The 22,246-nt window shown below is 44.9% G+C and overlaps 1 protein-coding gene across 4 annotated transcripts in view; it reads right to left on the bottom strand.

Moving 5' to 3' along the window:
- The window catches only part of RRBP1 (ribosome binding protein 1), an 81,139-nt gene that overhangs the window by 35,545 nt on the left and 23,348 nt on the right, over positions 1-22,246 (bottom strand). For 3 of the 4 annotated variants that reach the window (XM_056567606.1, XM_056567610.1, XM_056567608.1), the window contains exons 2-7: positions 16,628-17,873; positions 8,279-8,427; positions 6,890-7,012; positions 4,583-4,735; positions 2,405-2,523; positions 714-867 (exon numbers count right to left, since the gene is read on the bottom strand). In XM_056567606.1, the coding sequence (XP_056423581.1) occupies positions 714-867; positions 2,405-2,523; positions 4,583-4,735; positions 6,890-7,012; positions 8,279-8,427; positions 16,628-17,852 (1,923 nt within the window). In that variant the 5' untranslated portion in view covers positions 17,853-17,873. The remainder of the gene's footprint in view (positions 1-713; positions 868-2,404; positions 2,524-4,582; positions 4,736-6,889; positions 7,013-8,278; positions 8,428-16,627; positions 17,874-22,246) is intronic. The other variant, XM_056567607.1, reaches the window with a different exon arrangement.

The following is a 22,246-nucleotide window of genomic DNA, read 5'->3' as shown; positions in this document are numbered from 1 at the left end:
CATATGACCCCTCTAGCCTATGCTTATTGCATACAAGTACATGAAGCGCAATAAATAAGCTAGATACCATGTAAGACAGTATTTTGCAACAAGTGTGCCTACAGCTGTTGCGACACTACAACTCCCAACATGCATGGACAGCCTTTTGCTGGGAGTAGCTTTGCAACAGCTGGAGGCCCCCTCATTGGGAAACAGTTATCTTAGCAGAAACCAAGGAGGTCTAAGGGGCAACTTCTCTTTGTACTTGAGTTATGTCTCATATTGCACCAAACACACTGTTTTTAGGAAGATTACATTCAGTACAGTAAACATATAATAATCCCAAAAGAATTCTTGTATTATAATGCAACAAATTGTGTGCAACTCTATAAGTAATGAATGTATCAGGAAACGATAGTGATAGATAACCCTGCATGAGATGTACAGAGCATAATAACTCTATAAGGGTGGGTTCCCACACAGTCGTTCCTAGTTTTACATTTTTTTTTTTTTTGGGGGGGGGGGGGGGGGGGTCAGGGGTAGTGGCACTAAAGTTTTGATGCAGTTTTAAGCCAAAGCCAGATGTGGATGCAGCAGTATGGAGACGTAGAAGTCTGTCCTTTATATTTCCTGTTCCTATCAAATCCACTCATCCACTACTGCCATAAGCTGAAAAAGCTAAATCGAAAACTAAAAATAGTATTATGTAGCATGGTGAGTGGTTTCGTTTGTACCTGCAGTTGGGACACTTGTTTCTCATAGGCAGAGAGTTTCCCATCCACACTCTTCCTCCTCTGCTCCTCCTGCTGCAGCACCTCTGTCTTCTCAGAGAGTTCTTTGGACAGTTTGCTGCATTCCTGACGGAGCTTGGCCAGTTCTGCATTCTGCCTACAAGCAGCAATATGAACAATGCCACTGTGATATATTGCAGCATGTAATGAAGACATACATCATGACGATAGGTGGACACTGAATATGGCAGTGCTCCTCATAACCTGCAACACTACAACTTCCATGATTCACTTCAATAGGAACTGAGCTACAGTAAACCAGACAGGCAATATACAATGTATTCAGCTACAGATGAAAAAAATCTAAAGTATACATTATATATATATAGAAAAATAGTGGATAAGCAGCACAACCAGGCAAAAGGTGCAGTGAAGTTGGGTGCAAGCGTCCAGTTGGTCCTGGTCACGGACCCCAAATACAGAGAAAAAATGAGATGGTCGCAGCACTCCAGATAAGTGAAGAAATAGTGGCTTTATTCCATACAAAAAACAGCGGCAATGAAGCCTGTGTAGCCTTTCTCGAGCATGAGCAGCCGAAACGTTGCTGATGTTTTTTGTATGGAATAAAGCCACCATTTTTTCACTTATCTGGAGTGCTGCGACCATCTCTTATATATATATATTATTTATTTATTTTTTCTCTCATCTATTGTGAGGAAGTGACAGAAAAGTCAGGGATCGCTATATTTCCCCAAGATACCTGTGTTTTGTCGCAACCAGGAAGCGCATATCTCATCCTGGAAAAGCTGGGAAACATATGGGGAATCCAGGTTAAATCTTTACCAAAGGTTCCTTAGCAGTTATAGTCTTCTAAAGTCCATGTTCCTGCCTGGATATTTATAAAATGAAAGTCAGGCTGGCAATGGGGCCTTGTATCACCTTCCTGACCAGTAAAGGCATTCAGAGTGGCCCAAATCAGCACAGGTAACTGAAGACAGCTGGTAATTGGGTTTTAAAACAAGGAATAACTCAGTCTGCAGGCTAAGAGGAACCTGTACCTCAATAGGAGGTGGAATCCTGACATCTTGGGGACATTTTGACAAGTGTTTGTAATGACCGTTTTGTTGGGTGGCTGGTAGTAAGCCACCTGTATAGATAGGGAAGATAGATTGTACAGATAGCATTTAGATAAGGCTGGGTTCACACTACGTTTTGTCCCATACGGGACCGCATACGGCAGGGGGAGCTGAAAACTTGCGCTCCCGTATGCCTTCGCACGCGGTCCCGTATGTAATTCATTTCAATGAGCTGACCGGAGTGAAACGCTGACTCCGGTCGGCTCATTTTTGCCCCGTATGCGGTTTTCCACCGGACCTAAAATCGTAGTCGACCACGATTTTGGGTGCTGTGGGAAAACCACATACGGGGCAAAAATGAGCCGACCGGAGTCAGCGTTTCACTCCGGTCAGCTCATTGAAATGAATTACATACGGGACCGCGTGCGAAGGCATACGGGAGCGCAAGTTTTCAGCTCCCCCTGCCGTATGCGGTCCCGTATGGGACAAAACGTAGTGTGAACCCAGCCTAAGCAGGAATTTATTTTGTATTTTGTGCCCGAGTGCGTATTTTTTTTTTTTTTTTTTTTACTATAAACAAACAAACATTATATGTACAGATAGCCAAAGAAGACTTACTTGCTCTCAGTTTGGCTTGTTGCTTGGTTTAGTGCATCCCTAAGAATAGAATTTTCCTGTTGTAGACGGGCAAGTTGTGCTTTTGGGCCATTTTCAAGTTCATCTTGCAGAGTCCGGATCTGTTTAGAAAAATACATAAAAAACTTGAAAGAATGTCCTCAAGCGAACCTGGCATCATACCCTGGTATTGAGCCTCATGTCCGCACGGAATACATTTCCATATGGCGATCCATTATATTGCACCTGTGCTGCATGTACAGAGAATTACAGCAGAATATCCCTTCTATACATTTCATAAATAGAGACCAATTTTATATCTTCAGTATGTAATATCAGGAGGGCACTAGCTCCGCAGCTGCTGCGCTTTTTTCTAGAACTTATTTGTGTCTAAAGTAACTGGTTACACTTGTCTGTAGCCGTGTATTTCTTAAAGGGGTACTCCCCTGGAAAACTTTTCTGTTAAATCGACTGGTACCAGAAAGTTAAACAGATTTGTAAATTACTTCTATTTAAAAATCTCAATCCTTCCTGTACTTATCAGCTGCTGTATGTTCCAGAGTAAGTTCTTTTCTCTTTGAAATGTTCTTTCTGTCTGACCACAGTGCTCTCTGCTGACACCTCTGTCCATTTTAGGAACTGTCTAAAGTAGGAGCAAATCCCATAGCAAACCTATCCTGCTCTGGACAGTTCCTAAAATGGACAGAGGTGTCACCAGAGAGCACTGTGGTCAGACAGAAAAATTCAAAAAGAAAAGAACTTCCTGTGGAGCATAAAACAGCTGACAAGTACTGGTAAGTAAGATTTTTTAATAGAAGTAATTTACAAATCTGTTTAAAGGGGTAGTCCAGTGGTGAAAAACTTATCCCCTATCCTAAGGATAGGGGATAAGTTTCAGATCGCGGGGGGGTCCGACCGCTGGGGCCCTCTGCGATCTCCTGTACGGGGTCAGATAGCGTGTGTTGACCACCGCACGAAGAGGCGGCTGACACACCCCCTCAACACAACTCTATGGCAGAGCCGGAGATTGCCGAAAGCAGCGCACCAGCTCTGCCATAGAATTGTATTGAGGGGGTGTGTCAGCCGCCGCTTTGTGCGGTGGTCAACACGCCCCCTTCCCGCGGGCTGTCGGATAGGGGATACGTTTTTCCACCGCTGGATATCTCCTTTAAAGGGGTACCCCATATCAACTGGTGCCATAAAGTTAAAAAATCTTAATCCTTCGAGTACTTATTAGCTGCTGGATACTACAGAGGAGATTCTTTTTTTTTTTTTTTGGAACACAGTGCTCTCTGCTGACATCTCTGTCCATTTTAGAAACTTTCCAGAGCAGCATATGTTTGCTATGGGGATTTTCTCCTACTCTGGACAGTTCCTAAAATGGACAGAGGTGTCAGCAGAGAGCACTGTGGTCGTGATTCAGCAGAGAGCTCTGTGTTCCAAAAAGAAAATAATATCTTCTATAGTATTCAGCAGCTAATAAGTACTGGAAGGATTAAGATTTTTTTAATAGAAGTAATTTACAAATCTGTTTAACTTTCTGGCACCAGTTGATTTAAAAAAAAAATGCTTTCCAGGGGAGTACCCCATTAAGTGACCCCGGGTGCGGTTTACGTGCCATCTAATCACTCACGCCCAGAATATTTCACATGCGTAACTGTGCACCAGTTGCATTTCCTTGAAATGCACCTGTCTTCACCTCTTTCATTTATCTCTATTTACGTCAATGTCAGGACTTGTTCCATTACTTTATTTTCAGCCACACCCAGACCAGGAAGCAGTGCACAGAAAACATGAAATGAAACTTAAGGTAATCCCCACCGTACTACACGTACTGTAGAGCAGCAGACTGCAGAAAGGTGCGATTCATCATCAAAAACCATAAATTCACATTATACATCTAATAGATAAGTGTTTCCCAACCAGTGTGCCTCCAGCTGTTACAAAACTAAACTTCCAGCATGCCCGGACAGCCTTTGGCTGTCCGGGCATGCTGGGAGTTGTAGTTTTGCAACAGCTGGAGGCACACTGGTTGGGAAACACTGGAATAGAGTGTTGGGACCTTGTAATATGGTTTCACAGTGTCACAGTCCAGAATATTTAATAACACAGATGGGTATCTGGCTATAGGAATGTTCCAGTACACAACACACAGTGACTGTATGACTATAAAGTATATACCTTTCCTTGTAGATTCTGGATCTCCGCCATGTGATCTTTGTAACTGGCCTGCATTCGGGCTTGCAGAGCATTGATCTCCTGGTCCCGAGATACGATCTGCTCTTTGAGTTTGGCTTCGACGCCATTCACTTTGGTTTTCTCTGCGGCCAACTCCTAATAAGAAACAAATACAGAATGCTATAAATGAGAACTAGAAGGATGATCAAACAACCAGGCAATGATAATGCAGCAAGAAAGTAGACTGTATTTCTACTGATAAAATAAAATAAACAAACAATACTAATAAATATTAAACCAGAAGCTTGATATACATTAGTTAAACAATACATATATTTCTGCAGGAGGTAATGTATGCATACAACCACTAGATGTCACTGTTCCATTATTTTCAATAGCAAAGTCGCATTTTGATATTTTCTTACAAGGCAGGCAGTTCTATGACTGACCAATCTGTTTTAACCCCTTACGGACAGAGCCTTTTTCTGTTTTTGCACTTTCGTTCTTCCTCCTTACCTTTTAAAAAATCATAACCCTTTCAATTTTGCACCTAAAAATCCATATAATGGCTTATTTTTTGCGCCACCACTTCTACTTTGTAATGACAGTCATTTTACCCAAAAATCTTTATTCTGTAGGTCCATACGATTAAAATGATATCCTACTTATATATGTTTGATTTTGTCGTACTTCTGGAAAAAATCATAACTACATACAGGAAAATGTATACATTTAAAATTGTCATCTTCTGACCCTTATAAAACTTTTTTATTTCTCCACGTACAGGCCGGTATGAGGGCTCATTTTTTGGTGCCGTGATCTGAAGTTTTTAGCGGTACCATATTTGTATTGATCAGACTTTTTGATCGTTTTTTTTTTTTTTTTTTTATATAAAAAGGGACCAAAAATACGCTATTTTGGAATTTGGAATTTTATTGCGCGTATGCCATTGTGCGTGCGGTTTAATTAACAATATAATTTTATAGCTGACATTTACGCACACAGCGATACCACATATTTATCTTTATTATGGTGAAATTTTTTATATGGAATTTGGGAAAAGGTGGGCGATTTAAACTTAATAAGGAAGGGGTTAATGAATGTTTTTTAAATCTTTAGATTCCCCATACAGATCAATGTGGATTCATAGAACCACATTGATCTTTGCTTTACCATTCACAGCCCTGCAGCCAGCACAGGACTTGAGGTAAGCAATCACGCAGCAGGGGGGCCCCATCCACCACACTGGACCACCAGGGATGGTTTAAATGTCCCTTTAGACGCCGCTGTCAACTTCTAAAGGGTTAATAGCTGGCTGCGGCAATCGGCTATTAACGCCGGCCCTCAGCTACAGGAATCAGCGGGGGCCGGCCTGTATGGCGCAGGCTTGAGTCAGGAGCCAGCACCATACAACGGTTGCCATCTCAGGACGAGCCGGCTCATCCTTAGAAAGCAACCGGTTAAGGGTCATCTGCCTGTCTACTACTTAAGTGTACCTGTCATTTGTAAAAAAAAAAAAACATATCTAGGTATTATATGTATTTGTTTTATAGATTAGTTTAAAAAAAAATTGAATTTTTCGCTGTCTTTTCCCTGCAGCTATTGCCTGTGTCTCTGTACAGAGACAAAATACAGAAAGTCTGGGCGGGACAATCAGGGCAATGTGCAGGTTCCTAACTTGTAAATCAGCCTGCTGTGTGAGCCAGGGGCGTGCACAGAGCCCCGCCTGTCCTCCGTGCGCAGAGCCCCGCCTGTCCTCCGTGCGCAGAGCCCCGCCTGTCCTCCGTGCGCAGAGCCCCGCCTGTCCTCCGTGCGCAGAGCCCCGCCTGTCCTCCGTGCGCAGAGCCCCGCCTGTCCTCCGTGCGCAGAGCCCCGCCTGTCCTCCGTGCGCAGAGCCCCGCCTGTCCTCCGTGCGCAGAGCCCCGCTTGCCCTCCGTGCGCAGAGCCCCGCTTGTCCTCACTGCACAGGACCTTGCTTGTCCTCCGTGCGCAGAGCCCCGCTTGTCCTCAGTGTACAGAGCCCCGCTTGTCCTCAGTGTACAGAGCCCTGCTTGTCCTCAGTGTACAGAGCCCTGCTTGTCCTCAGTGTACAGAGCCCTGCTTGTCCTCTTTACACAGACAATAGCTGCAGGGACAGCATTTTTTCACCAAAAAATATACACTTTTTTTAACCAGTGTATATTACAGATATACATATAATGTTATTATCTACAATTAAAATGTTTTAAATATGACAGTGCCCATTTAAATGTTCTTCTATAGTTCAGAAACAATGACATTTGGGGTGCCAATGCCGTACACAGACCTCACCTTAGTAATTTCGCGCAGCTTATTCTTAGCAGCAGCTGCGTTTTCTTGCTCGGCCGACAGCAATTTTTCTTTTTCCTCTAGTTGCTTTTTCAGAGCTGCAACTGGATCTCCCTTCTGAGTGGCCTAAAATAGGATCAGAAGATATTGGCCTATACAGATCTCAGGCTATGACAATTTTTACCAAAAAAAAAAAAACTCGACAACTGTGCAACATTTTGGATGATGGAAAGATTTATACTTCTTTTCTTTGTGTCCACTAAGGATTTTGGCTTAAAATAACGGATTCAAATACTAACCAAAATTGCATTGTGTAAATGAGGCCATACCCAACCCATTGTAAAGACTACATGAGGATATGGCTAGTATAAATAAATGGGTTATCCTAGAATAGGGGAAAACAAGCTGCACAATCAAAGTGGGTCCAACCACTGGAAGCCCCCACCAATCCCAAGAATGGAGGAACACTATTTCCTGAATAAATAGAGCACATTGCGTGTGCTAGGCCAGCGCTCCATTCATTCACTATGGGTCTTCAGAACATCGCCAAACACTGAGATCTGGATGCACGTGCATGGTGCCCTTATTCCGCAGACTAGTTTTCTCCACTTGGAGATCCCCACAAATTAGTTTGGAATAACCCTGAGAGTTAGGAATACCCCTACAATAATTCCACAAAATGTTATCCATCGCTAATAGACCAGGGGCACAAAATTTAAAGGGTACCTTTCTTTAAAAAAAAAAATCAATTTTGATATATTATAGATTAATGTATGCAGAATAATTTTCCAATTGCATGTTATTTAATTTTCCACTTTGAAAAATATACCCCCAAAAGAGGTCTCCCTACTAGTCCTAGACGCAAGCCCTTTTTTTTTTTTATAGATTTCAGACTCATGCTGGAGTGCTAAATCTCAGACTGCAGCTGGGACACAGACAAGCTCAGCATTGCTCCCTGCCTGTCAATCAGACTGCATGCCCTCATTCATTTTACTATCTGAGCTCCGATCTTTCTTCTTGCAGTTGTAAACCGAGAGGAGAAGAGCTGAGCTCGTCTATGTCCCGGCTGCAGTCTGAGATTTATGACTCCAGCATGATTCCGAAATCTATAAAAAGGGTTTGCAGCCAGGACTGGTAGGGAGACCTCTAGTGGTCTTTTTTCAAAGTGGAAAATTAAGTAGAAAGAAGAATATTTTTTTTTTATAACATGCAATTGGAAAGTTATTCTGCATACATTAATCTATAGTATATCAAAAGGTTTTTTTGATGAAAGGTACCCTTTTAAATAAGCAACTAATAAAATATCACTCTATTTATGCAGTTCCCTAAGATATTCAGATAGGTTTCGGTTAATACTAGGATACAGTATAATATAGGAAATAAGATCAGTACTGTGTGCCAGGTATCCTGCTTGATGCCGTTTCTCTCGGTCAGGATTTCGATAAGCTTCAGCGCTTCTCCTTCACTGAACACCATACTGCTGATGGTAGAAACAAGGGTCTTGTATGGAAGGTAAAGAGCACCATCCAGTTCATTGGAAACTGCAAGACAAAGGAGATGGAAAATCAAAAAAAGGGATGTCAGCAACTTGCAAATTACAACATTCGATTACGAGGTATAAAATGGGTTTTCCTGGGACCTTCATTGATTGCCTGTCCTCTTATTATTAGGGTGCGGACACCTGGAACTCCACCAGTTGTGTAGTGGCTGTGCTTGGGGAGGCCAAGTGCACACTCGGATTGTGTTTTCTGAGGCACATATATATGTTGCCAACCTATCAAAATAGGAAGCGGATGTATCTGAGCACAGATAGGCACAGGACCCATGGACTCAGCTAGGAACTATGTTCAGGTCATTTTCTAATTGTATACGTGTTTTTACTCGGACGCTGAAAGAGAAGCAATCCACACTTTAGGGTCTGAGCGCAAACATTGGCTGACTACATTGCATTCATTAAAGGGGTACTCCAGAGGAAAACTAAACAATTTTAACCAGAATGTTAAACAGATTTGTAAATTACTTCTTTTTAAATATCTTAATCCTTCCAGTACTTATCGGCTGTTGTATGCTACACAGGAAGTTGTATTTCTTTCTGGAGTTCTTTCCAGTCTGACCACAGTGCTCTCTGCTGACACCTCTGTCCATATCAGGAACGGTCCAGAGTACAAGCAAATCCGCATAGCAAACCTCTCCTGCTCTGGACAGTTCCTGATATGGACAGAGGTGTCAGCAGAAAGCACTGTGGTCAGACTTAAAGGGGTACTTCACTGGCCAGTGTTCGGAACATTTTGTTCCGAACGCTGTGTTCGAGCGGCGGGGGTCAGTCTCTCCCCCTTGTGGCCAACCCCCGCAGTGAGCACAGCGTTCGGAACTAAATGTTCCAAACGCTGACCAGTGGAGTACCCCTCTAAAAGAACTCCAGAAAAAATACAGCTTTATGGGAGAGGCGGGGATGCATGAACACTGCATCTCCGCCTCTCCCATAGAGGTACACAGAGCCAGGGCCCCATACAGGAGATTGCAGGGGGTCCCAGCGTTCAGCCCTCCCATGATCAGACATTTACCCTGAGGATATGGGATAAGTGTCTTACAATGCAGATTTCCTTTAATGCAAATTCGCTTCTGAATCTTTGCTTCACAACTTAGGTTCTCTTTCGCCCCAGAATATAGCAGAAGGTGCCACCTTTAGGGTATATTCACACACGCTGGATCCACTGCAGATTTGTTTTGCTGTGTTCAACTACTTATCTGTATTTATCTGTATTATTTAGCAAATCTGCAGCAGATACGATATGTGTGAAGCGGATCTATGAGGCTTTGGCTCAAGAACTATGATAGAAATTTTCCAGAAAAACGCCAGGTGGAAACACAGCCTAAAAGTACATTCACACGAGGCAGATTAGTTTAAAAAATGTCTACAACAAATCTGAAAGATGTTAATATATCCTTATAGTAAGGACAACAGAAATCCCTGCCCTACACAGTGGGCCGACCTTAGGTTAGATGGAACCTGGAGGAGGCAAGTACAGTGTGCGACTAAAGCATCAGCCTGACAGGTTGATCTGATGAACTGCTCTATATCTTCTACTAGAGATTGAAGTGACTGCAAACACATCCTAATACATCATATTACCGTATATACTCGAGTATAAGCCCCTAATTTCACCCCAAAAACCCAGGAAAAGTTATTGACTAGACTATAAGCCTAGGGTAGGAAATACATTATCCCCCCATGTCATCATCCAGACCCCCGTCATCATCACCGCCTGTCAATCCCTTCATCAGTGGTCTTCAACCTGCGGACCTCCAGATGTTGCAAAACTACAACTCCCAGCATGCCCGGACAGCCATCGGCTGTCCGGGCATGCTGGGAGTTGTAGTTTTGAAAGCTCTGGAGGTCCGCTGGTTGCAGACCACTGTGGCCTTCGTCATCATCCAGACCCCCCCCCCTTTAGTTTTCTACTCACCTCCCCTCGGTGGGAAGGAAGGGTGAGCTGGTCCGGGCCATCTATGCTGCAGGGACCATCCGGTGGGGAGGGTTAGTCGTTCCAGGCTGTCCATCTTCACCGGGAGGGCCCTCTTCTCCGCACTCCGGGCCCTGTGCGTCGTCGTCAAGGCAACGTCACTATTCCGGGGCCGGCCCGGAGCGAGCGGAGAAGAAGGCCCCCGGGTGAAGATGGACAGCCCAGAACGACTAACCCTCCCCACCGGACAGTCGCTGCAGCATAGATGGCCCGGACCAGCTCACCCTTCCTTCCCACCAAGGGGAGGAGAGTAGAAAACTAAAGGGGGGTCTGGATGATGACGAAGGCAGCAGTGGTCTTCAACCTGCGGACCTCCAGAGGTTTCAAAACTATAACTCCCAGCATGCCTGGACAGCCGATGGCTGTCCGGGCATGCTGGGAGTTGTAGTTTTGCAACATCTGGAGGTCTGCAGGTTGAAGACCACTGATAAGAGATTGACAGGCGGAGAGTTCACTCGAGTATAAGCCGAGGGGGGCGGGGGGGGGGGCGTTTTCAGCACGAAAAATCGTGCTGAAAAACTAGGCTTATACTCGAGTATATACGGTAACCACAATACCAAACCAATGATTTCTCCCAGCATAAGGCCATTCAGACATTGTTGGTGTCTAAATCATTTTAATAATCCAATACATTAACCATGTGATGAAAGTCTTCTCGCTGTGTCTGGATTTATACAGAATAAGGCTGAATTTGCATTGCACCAACGTGATGTTGAAACTGCTAGTGCTGTGACCGTGTCATGAAATCTAAAACCTGCAGTCGCATATTCAGCTTTCTGTCTGGTCACACATTGCAATATTTTGACTACTTGAGGGTTGCTTGTTTAGCTGACACCGTAAAAGTAAAATATAAATAAAAATAATGCACCACAAACGTGTGCTGCTTCAGGGTTAATACAATGTAGCACTGAAAATAGTTGTTAGGTAATTACAATGTCGCAAATATTACACTCCACTTCTTGCTTGGTCTTTTTTTTAGTAATGAAAGGCTTCTATGTTTTTGCAAACCGTCTCAGACCCTGAATTATTGTCTAGGTAACATGTGTAATCTTATATGCTGGAAACGGGGGAGGAAAATTATGTAGGAACATACAATGTTAGTCATTTTGTTCCGCCAAGTCAGAAATCCTGATTCAAAAAAATTCTAAAAAATTAAATTAAAAATATTCAAACAATTTTTAATTTTATGTGACACCCCTGCTCTTGGTCTACCTACCTGTTGAGGTTGACACTATACCTTTATATTCCTGAACACAATGTATCACTTTATGGTCTTCAATTCCATCCAATGTCAAAAAAGGTCACAGGTTGAAAAAACATAATTTTTTTTGCACAAAGTCTTAAGGGACCATTGTAATAAAATCTAATTAACCCAAATATAGAGTCAAATGATCTGTAAATAGAACACATTAATGCGTGGCTTCTATCTGTCCCTAAATAGCTTTTCATTTATATTAGGAAAGAACATTGTGGGCCAAGGCATTCACACAGGAACGCTTGGCCGGTTCTGCTGACCTGTCATGGTCCTGAAAGGAAGTTCCCATCTGTCCCTGGTTATATATACGCCATGTAGAACAAGGGACTTAAGACTGATGCAACAAAAAATAAATAAAAAAAATGAAACATTTTGTGAAGCCTGAAGTCTGGGACCTGTAATTCAGGGGCGGACATATTGCTTGTGCAGCCGGTTCAGCTGCACAGGGGCCCAGAGTGTGAGGGGGCCCGCTGCCCTTTCCAGGTCCCTTTCCATTGGTCTCAGGTGGCACTTTTTAGAAGCAGCACCTTGCTGCCCCTTCTTTTTTTCCTTTTGTGCCTAATAGGTTTATGGAAGGGCCGGCCCTGCCGCTGCTGCTCACTGTTCTAAAGCGGCCGTGGCACATAATAGCACAGCAGGCACTTTAGACAGTGAGTCTGCAGCTGGCCAACCGGCGTCTGACGAGGGACATCGGGTAAGTGACGCACCTCGGCTTACCTGTGCAGCAGGACATCAGTGAAGTCACTCGTCAGGCCGCCACCGGGGAGGAGAAGTGCTGCGCAGCCCAGGTGTGTGTCTGTCTATGTGTTTTCGGAACTATGCTACCTAAACTGGGGAAATCTATGCTACCTAATGTGGGGAAATCTATGCTACCTAATGTGTGGAAACTATGCTACCTAATGTGGGGGGGCCTAAATAAATAAATTATATTGGGGGGGGGGGTCTCCTGATGAACTGATATGGGTGGGGGCCCTCCTGAGCAAGAGAAATATGGGGGTCCACCTGAGTGACATATGAAGGGAAGGGTTCCTGAACAATTGACGTATATGGGGGGGGGGGGGGGGGGCAGGCACATTCTTTGTACAGGGGTCCTCTGCTGTCTGTGTCTGCCCCTGCTGTAATTCACCAATGAGCATCATCAGTGTAGACAGGGAGGTTCGAAAAATTGCTGTATAGGAGCTCTGTACTATAACCCTATATGGCAGATGCTCTTAGCCCATTATAATGTATATAACCAAAGCTAGCCATACAATAACAGAGATTTCTCCTGCGGTATATATAGTAGTATATAGCAGTGTATACGGATACTGGAAGCCTGTGCTAGCATTTCTCCTGCGGTGTATATAGTAGTATATAGCAGTGTATACGGATACTGGAAGCCTGTGCTAGCATTTCTCCTGCGGTGTATATAGTAGTAAATAGCAGTGTATACGGATACTGGAAGCCTGTGCTAGCATTTCTCCTGCGGTGTATATAGTAGTATATAGCAGTGTATACGGATACTGGAAGCCTGTGCTAGCATTTCTCCTGCGGTGTATATAGTAGTATATAGCAGTGTATACGGATACTGGAAGCCTGTGCTAGCATTTCTCCTGTGGTGTATATAGTAGTATATAGCAGTGTATATGGATACTGGAAGCCTGTGCTAGCATTTCTCCTGCGGTGTATATAGTAGTATATAGCAGTGTATACAGATACTGGAAGCCTGTGCTAGCATTTCTCCTGCGGTGTATATAGTAGTATATAGCAGTGTACATGGATACTGGAAGCCTGTGCTAGCATTTCTCCTGCGGTGTATATAGTAGTATATAGCAGTGTATACGGATACTGGAAGCCTGTGCTAGCATTTCTCCTGCGGTGTATATAGTAGTATATAGCAGTGTATACGGATACTGGAAGCCTGTGCTAGCATTTCTCCTGCGGTGTTGCTATCAGTGTGTGAAGATTGGGAGAGGAGGGTTGCATTGACAATCCAACACAATGGGCAGCACATTGAACACATTTTATAAGTGGTCAGAAACTTGTAAATAACTCATGAAAGAATAAAGTTATGTTAAAGCCAAGCACATCATTGTTTTTCTTGTGAAATTCCCAATAAGTTTGATGTGTCACATGACCCTCTTCCTATTGAAAAACAAAAGTTGGATTCAAAATGGCCGCCATGGTCACTGGGGCTGTAAGAAAAAAATCGATTCCCGCGCTTATCGCAATTTTTCACTTACCGATACTGAATCGATTAGAAATATTTTTGAATCGATTCTTTTAGTGATGTGGAATTTGTATCTCCTGATCCCCGAAACAGCATGTCCCGGGCATCAGGAGATACAACTTCCACATTTTGTCAGCCGGATCTGACGCGGCTGCGGCGCTCTGGGTGTACGGAGCGGGCTCCGACTCGTGCCCGCTCCATACTCTGCGGCCCCCAGCTGTTCTCAGTAGCCGGGGGCCGCCGCTAATAGCCAGCATGCGGCGATCGCCGTGGCTGGCTATTAACCCTTTAGATCGCCGCTGTCAAAGTTGACAGCGGCGTCTAAAGGGACATGTGTATGCTCCCTGGTGGGCTAGACCGCCCCCCCGCAGCGCGATTGCGGGCGGGCGATCCACTGTGGAGGTAGACGGAGGGCTTACCTCGCTGGACCAGGCTCTATCAATGGATCGCAGATAAATGGGAGTTCAATAGAATCTATTCATCTGTCTGAGGAATCTAATGATTCCTAAAAGACTAATAAAATGTATAAAAAAAAATAAAATAAAAATAAAGTTTTAATGAAAGTGTAAAAGACATTGTTTTTTAGGCAGAATCGGGATATATCGCGATGTATCGTCACCTAGACGGTATCGCGATATATCGGGATATATCGAATCGCCACACTGGCATCGCGATTCGAATCGAATCGCCAAATTCTTGGCGATTCACACCCCTAATTGTCACCCCCCATCTTGAAAAGTTTTTCCCTCACATATACTAATGTGCCACAAACAGGAAGTTAATATCACCAACCATTCCCGTTTTATTAAGGTGTATCCATATAAATGGCCCACTCTGTAGTTATTCCTTATGTCAGATGTATCAAATACCTACACGAAAATCATTTACACATTAGGGATCGACCGATATCGATTTTTTTTAGGGCCGATACAGATATTCTGTGGAGGTTAGGGCCGATAGCCGATAACTTATACCGATATTTCGGTATAAATTATCGGCTATTTATATCCCCCCCCCCCCCCCCCCCCCCCCCCCCCCGCGACACCCCTGCAGATCATCGATTTAAAGCGGGCGCTTTAAATCAATGAACTGCAGCGGCTTTTGCGGTGCCATAGGCCGCAGCCACCCGCTTCGCTCCCCCTGCCTGTCCGGGGGTCCTCCTGAATCCTATCACCGCCACCGCGATCGCCCCCCCACCACCACCACCACCATGCTGCGCCACCCCAGCCCCACCACCACCGTACCGCACCACCCCGGCCCCATTGCCTCCCCCACCCCATGTTTTATAATTACCTGTTCCCGGGGCACGGGGTCCACTCTACATCTGGCTCCGGTGGCGTCCTCCTGAGCTGTCACTGTGCGCACTGACGGTGATGTCACCTCATGTCACTCGTCATTGCGCACAGCGTAACGCAGGATGCAGCAGGAGCCAGAAGTAGCGTGGACCCCGGCCCCCGGGAACAGGTAATTATAATACCAGGGATGGGGGAGGCAATGGGGTCGGGGCGGTGGGGGTGTGCGACGCGGTGCTGTGGGAGGCGATGCGGTGGGTCGGTGGGGGTTGGTCGGTCGCGGTGCGGGGGCGGGGCATTATCGGCAAGGTAATTACTTTACCGATAACGCCCAAAATTGTGAATATCGTCCAATAATATCGGCCAAACCGATAATTGGTCGATCCCCAGTACACATACAAAATAAAATGACAATTTAAATAATAAACAATTATACCCTTCACCCACACACCATCCCTTGGACTTCATAGAGTAGAAAACAGAGTTCTCACTTTGTTCCTACCTTCTTTGTGATGCTGCAAACTGCGGCTATCCAGCTGCGAATAAAGCCAGACCAGGGGGTGTGGTGTGGCATGTGCGACACGTCTACTCAACAACAAAGACGTGGTCTCAAATGGCAGGAGGTGCTCAACCCCAAATGCAGTTGTTAATTTATACTGGGGGAGCAGATCCTGCCCTTGTAGTCTGTTGCAAAGGGCAATTCCCAACATAAAATGCATACAATGGGGGATGGCTGCAGCAGACCACAAGTGCCACAATGGCATCCTACACCAGATAGACAGTGTGGATGTGTTTTATATTCTAATTGTTACACATCCACACTCCTGCCATTTGAGACTAAGTCTTTGTTTAAATCTTATACTTGGAGGGGAATAAACTCCACATTTAATGCGTCTTGATCACTATTATAGGCAGCATTAAGGTCCACATGTGAGGCCGGCAACATATCAGCCAACTTGGGTGGGGCTTATAGTCTGCCTCCCTCCTCCCATTGTATGTGTGCGCAGCCACACTGGAGGTAACCTGGGAGTAGGATGTCAGTCAGACCTAATGCTGCTGTAATTGCCCACTGGCCCCTGGTTTTACTTATCATGCACAGGTAGGTTAGTGTTAGGTCCAGTGCCACTTGAGAAACGTTGGCGTTGGTGTGCGGGCTCAGGTATGTCCTTCACATAAGGATATACTGGCTAATGTCTCAATTTTAACATCAGTTTGGAGGGTTAGCCAATGTCCTTGTTTACATCTACCACAGTAGTGCACCTAAATTCCCGACACGTCTACTTCCCAGTAACTGGTTACCGGTCATTGGCATATGGTGCACGCACCAAAGTTTTTTACTGCAGTTTACAGCATCACTTAGATAATAATGCTGTTCTCATTATCTGTCTGGTCCTTGGGTCAATGAGTGGGCACAAGGGACCTGAAAGGTTCTTTTAAGGAAATCAGCACGTTGTCACTCACCTGGCTCAGATTTCTTCTTTGGCACATTCTTTTTCTTTGGAGTTGGCTCTTGTTTGTGCTCTTCATGGTTTACAATAAGTTCAGCTTTTTCAGGAGGCTGAGACTGATTATTAGGAATTGAGGTGCTTGGCTTTGTGTTTGACTTTGTTCCACCCGGAGGAACAGTCTTTGTGCTTGGCTTTGCTCCAACTGGAGAGACAGCAACCACAGGCACTTCTTTGGCTGCAGGTTTTGAAACCACCTTGGTCACAGGTGCTGCTGCAGCCTTGGTCGCAGGAGGCGCAGGAGCCTTTGCCTCAGGGGCGCCAGCACCCTTGGCCCCTGCACCCTTGGCCTCAGGGGCCGCTGCACCCTTGGCCGCCGGAGCCGCTGCACCCTTGGCCGCCGGAGCCGCTGCACCCTTGGCCGCCGGAGCCGCTGCACCCTTGGCCGCCGGAGCCGCTGCACCCTTGGCCGCCGGAGCCGCTGCACCCTTGGCCGCCGGAGCCGCTGCACCCTTGGCCGCCGGAGCCGCTGCACCCTTGGCCGCCGGAGCCGCTGCACCCTTGGCCGCCGGAGCCGCTGCACCCTTGGCCGCCGGAGCCGCTGCACCCTTGGCCGCCGGAGCCGCTGCACCCTTGGCCGCCGGAGCCGCTGCACCCTTGGCCGCCGGAGCCGCTGCACCCTTGGCCGCCGGAGATGCAGGACCCTTGGCCGCCGGAGATGCAGGACCCTTGGCCGCTGGAGCCGCTGCACCCTTGGCCGCAGGAGATGAAGGAGCCTTGGCTACTTGAGCCTGAGATGGTTCAACTTTCTGGACCTTCTTATCCTGCTTTTTCTTCTTGTCCTTAGGAGAGGAAGTGTCTGTAGCCTTTTCAGGAACTGGGGCCACAACTTGTGTTACAGGGGTTTTCTGAGCTTTAACCAATTCCACCACAACTTGAGGTTTTAATTCAACTTTTTTCTGTTCACCAGACTCCCCAGTAGGCTCATGCACAGGTAATTTGCCATTTGGTTTGTCCTCTTTTTTCTTTGACTTTGCTTTCTTTTCGGTGAGTTTATCTTTCTTCTTCTTATCTACTTTGGGTTGGCTCTTCTCTTGCTCTTTACGTTGCTTGGCCAAAGCTTCTTCATAAGATGTTTCCTTCATAGAAAAGGTGGACACCATGACCATACCGATGGCAGATATAACCATGAAGCCTCCAAACACCATCACCCCTAACGTCTGAGGATCATATATATCCATTTTGGTTTTCTTTTAGGATACCTTAAACAGAAAGAGAGTCAATTCAGTAAAACAGTCATAAAGAGGGGGGGGGGGGGAAATCAAGATATGCTAATATGAGATTTAATAAATATGTTTTTAGCCTGCATTCAAATTTTTGAACATTCCAAGGCCCGGAGCACTCTGTATGTCAGGAAATTAAACTGATCTAACTAAAGGTCATTTGCGGGTTGGTATTTTATTAGAATTTACACTATGCAGAAGTAAGCATTTTGCACATGTTGCCTCCTAAAAAGAAGCATCTGGAAACTATGTATGGCAAAGGTGAGGTTTGTATATTTTATTAAAAATAAAATTTAACCCAAATTTTCTAATCTAATATATATATATATATATATATTTTTTAGTAGTAGAAATCCTAAAGCCATGCCACTTGACTGAGGGCATCTCTTATTAAGTTTACTGATAGTCCAGGAAAATGAGGCAGTTACGTTAAGAACATTTAGAGGGTGATAAAACTATGTCTGGGACATGTCAAAAGTCCTTCCTAGTGACATTGCCAATTTTAAGAGTTGGCCAGTGTCTTCAAAAACTACATCTTTATTGATATTTTTTATCTAGATAATACAGCAAATATAAAAGCATTTTGACGGCAAGGCCTGACTATACACCATACATTACCGTAATGATTACATTTCCCATTACACCCCAAATTCTCATTTACAACGCACACACAGTTGGAGGATTTGCTGAAATGACTTTGCGAACAACTGTGCATGTGTGACCAGTGATTGCTGATATTTCATGTATGGTGGGAATCTGGGCAGTGGTGTTTTGGTGTTTTTTTTATTTTGTGGGGGTTGTGTGTTTTTTACTTATAAAGCACAAACTCATAGCATCACTTCCATAAATACTGCAGCACACATCTGCTGGCATGTTTCGACAGCAAGTGTTAACATTGCAAGAGCTTCACATTTGCATGAGAACACTAAAACACATTGCTGTATAAGCGACGGCATAAAACATAATGATAGGACACCTGCCAATTCATTTCAATAGGTAAATATGTAAATACTGTGCAATGTGCAGAAGTAAATGAGAAAATTGTATTGGTTTACTCCCATATTGTATACAAGCCCAATGCTAGTCAGAAGAATGCTGGTCATATGAACGTCATGTGCACATGTGTACAGATGGCCATAGGAGTGTCGTGCACATGTGTACAGATGGCCATAGGAGTGTCGTGCACATGTGTACAGATGGCCATAGGAGTGTCGTGCACATGTGTACAGATGGCCATAGGAGTGTCGTGCACATGTGTACAGATGGCCATAGGAGTGTCGTGCACATGTGTACAGATGGCCATAGGAGTGTCGTGCACATGTGTACAGATGGCCATAGGAGTGTCGTGCACATGTGTACAGATGGCCATAGGAGTGTCGTGCACATGTGTACAGATGGCCATAGGAGTGTCGTGCACATGTGTACAGATGGCCATAGGAGTGTCGTGCACATGTGTACAGATGGCCATAGGAGTGTCGTGCACATGTGTACAGATGGTCATAGGAGTGTCGTGCACGTGTGTACAGATGGTCATAGGAGTGTCGTGCACGTGTGTACAGATGGTCATAGGAGTGTCGTGCACATGTGTATGATCCGACTGTACTGGCAGATAGCACAATACGCAAATACAAGTTCATTCACTGTTAGATCCTCAGGAGATTTGAGGTTTTTATGGTGTCCTCCAGAATCAACGATCCATGCTTCACTGTGTTCTCGAAATTAGGTTTAAAAAGTGTACCTGTCTTTTGCTAAAACTTTTTATATCATGCAGATAACATTATATGTATATTTGTAATATACATTTGTACAAAAATGTGTAATTTTTTTCCCCTCCAACTATTAGGCAGCTTTCACACTATAAAAATACCTCCGTTAGAAACGTTCGTTATAAAAATCTTGAAAATCGGCAGTTAAACGGCCGTTAGAAAATCCCATTATAGTCTATGGGATTTTTCTAATAGCTGTTTTAACCTGTTATTAATAACGGACGTTATTTTGTGACGGAAGATAGTAAAGGGAGAAAAAGTGCATGCACTATTTCTCCCGTTCATTCGTCAGTCACAAAATAATGGCCGTTATTAATAACTGGCGATAATGGGTTAAAACGGCTATTAGAAAAATCCCATAGACTATAATGGGATTTTCTAATGACCGTTTAACGGCCGATTTTCATGACAGACGTTTATAACGGAAGTAACGAAAGCAGGGCCCTGGGCCCCGAGGACAAGCAGGGCCCGGGGCCCCGAGGACAAGCAGGGCCCTGGGCCCCGAGGACAAGCAGGGCCCTGGGCCCCGAGGACAAGCAGGGCCCTGGGCCCCGAGGACAAGCAGGGCCCTGGGCCCCGAGGACAAGAAGGACCCTGGGCCCCGAGGACAAGCAGGGCCCTGGGCCCCGAGGACAAGCAGGGCCCTGGGCCCCGAGGACAAGCAGGGCTCTGGGCACCAAGGACAAGCAGGGCTCTGGGCACAGGTGGTTAAGGCTAAACCTGGCGTCACAAACAAAAGAGGTTAATACCATCTGCCCCTAGCGTAACAACATCTGCCCTGCACCACATACCCCACCATTACCACAGAAGTATATTAGAAAAGTTAATGTTTTGCCAAGATGTAAAACATGAAAGTTTTCGAATCTGACTGTGCCCATTTAAGGCTGTGTTCACATTGTGCTTTTTTGTCATTTTTTTCATCATGGCTTTTTCGGTGTTGATTTATCAAAACCTGCGTAGAGGAAGAGTGGTGCAGTTGCCCATAGCAACCAGATTGCTTATTTCATTTCTACACAAGTTTTGAAAAATTTCCCCCTATGACCCTTAGATAAATACCCCATTACCTGGGGAGAAAAAGTCCTGCATAGTTTCTCCATCAGTAGCTAAAGGAATTGTGCCAACCAGGGTTAGGCCTCTGCTCTCTAAGGGCCCCATAGCAGCTGCATGGTCTGTTCCTATGGCACATACTCCCTTGGGTGCAGCAATTCATGATAAATTTTATATAATTATATTATAATATATATATATCCTTGTGCTGGCAGTGTGCTGGCTGACTTATTCTTTGTCTGTATTGCACATACGGGGGAGTGGCTACCTCCATGTTGGCCTTGCACCCCACCCACCTCTATCAGGTGTGTATATAAGGTGTCTTGGATGTTCCAGACCCTGCCATGCTTACTGAATTGTTCACACAGAGGCATATTCACAGTGTAGGGTCCGTCCCAATGAGGCCACCTTATCGCGGTGGGACGGTCCAAGCTATTTGACCGCCGGCGGAGACAAATTTGCGAGCTAAGTGCCTCACTATCTCATAGTTTCACATTTGCATCTATTATACCATAGCTCTATAGCTCTCCATGGTTTATCTGCATTTTTATGTTTCACCTATATCCTTGTGCTGGCAGTGTGCTGCTGCATTCTTCTGTTGAGATATATATATAGTAAAGACCAAAAGTTTGGACACACCTTCTCATTCAGAGTTTTCCTTATTTTCATGACTATGAAAATTGTAGATTCACACTGAAGGCATCAAAACTATGAATTAACACACGTGGAATTATAGACATAACAAAAAAAGTGTGAAAATATGTCATATTCTAGGTTCTAGCCACCTTTTGCTTTGATTATTGCTTTGCACACTCTTGGCATTCTGTTGATGAGCTTCAAGAGGTAGTCACCTGAAATGGTCTTCCAACAGTCTTGAAGGAGTTCCCAGAGATGCTTAGCACTTGTTGGCCCTTTTTGCCTTCACTCTGCGGTCCAGCTCACCCCAAACCATCTTGATTGGGTTCAGGTCCGGTGACTGTGGAGGCCAGGTCATCTGGCGCAGCACCCCATCACTCTCCTTCTTGGTCAAATAGCCCTTACACAGCCTGGAGGTGTGTTTGGGGTCATTGTTCTGTTGAAAAGTAAATGATGGTCCAACTAAACGCAAACCGGATGGAATAGCAGCCGCTGCAAGATGCTGTGGTAGCCATGCTGGGTCAGTATGCCTTCAATTTTGAATAAATCCCCAACAGTGTCACCAGCAAAGAACCCCCACACCATCACAACCCCTCCTCCACACCAGCACACCTGTGAAGGGAAAACCATTTCAGGTGACTACCTCTTGAAGCTCAACAAGAGAATGCAAAGAGTGTACAAAGCAGTAATCAAAGCAAAAAGGTGGCTACTTTGAAGAACCTAGAATATGACATATTTTCAGTTGTTTCACACTTTTTTGTTATGTATATAATTCCACATGTGTTAATTCATAGTTTTGATGCCTTCAGTGTGAATCTACAATTTTCATAGTCATGAAAATAAGGAAAACTCTGAATGAGAAGGTGTGTCCAAACGTGTGGTCTGTAATATATATATATATAT

The sequence above is a fragment of the Hyla sarda genome, chromosome 3 (genome assembly GCF_029499605.1).
Source record: "Hyla sarda isolate aHylSar1 chromosome 3, aHylSar1.hap1, whole genome shotgun sequence".
Taxonomy (NCBI): domain Eukaryota; kingdom Metazoa; phylum Chordata; class Amphibia; order Anura; family Hylidae; genus Hyla; species Hyla sarda.
Note: the sequence above shows the minus strand (reverse complement) of the source record. Positions and strands in the feature narration are given on the sequence as shown.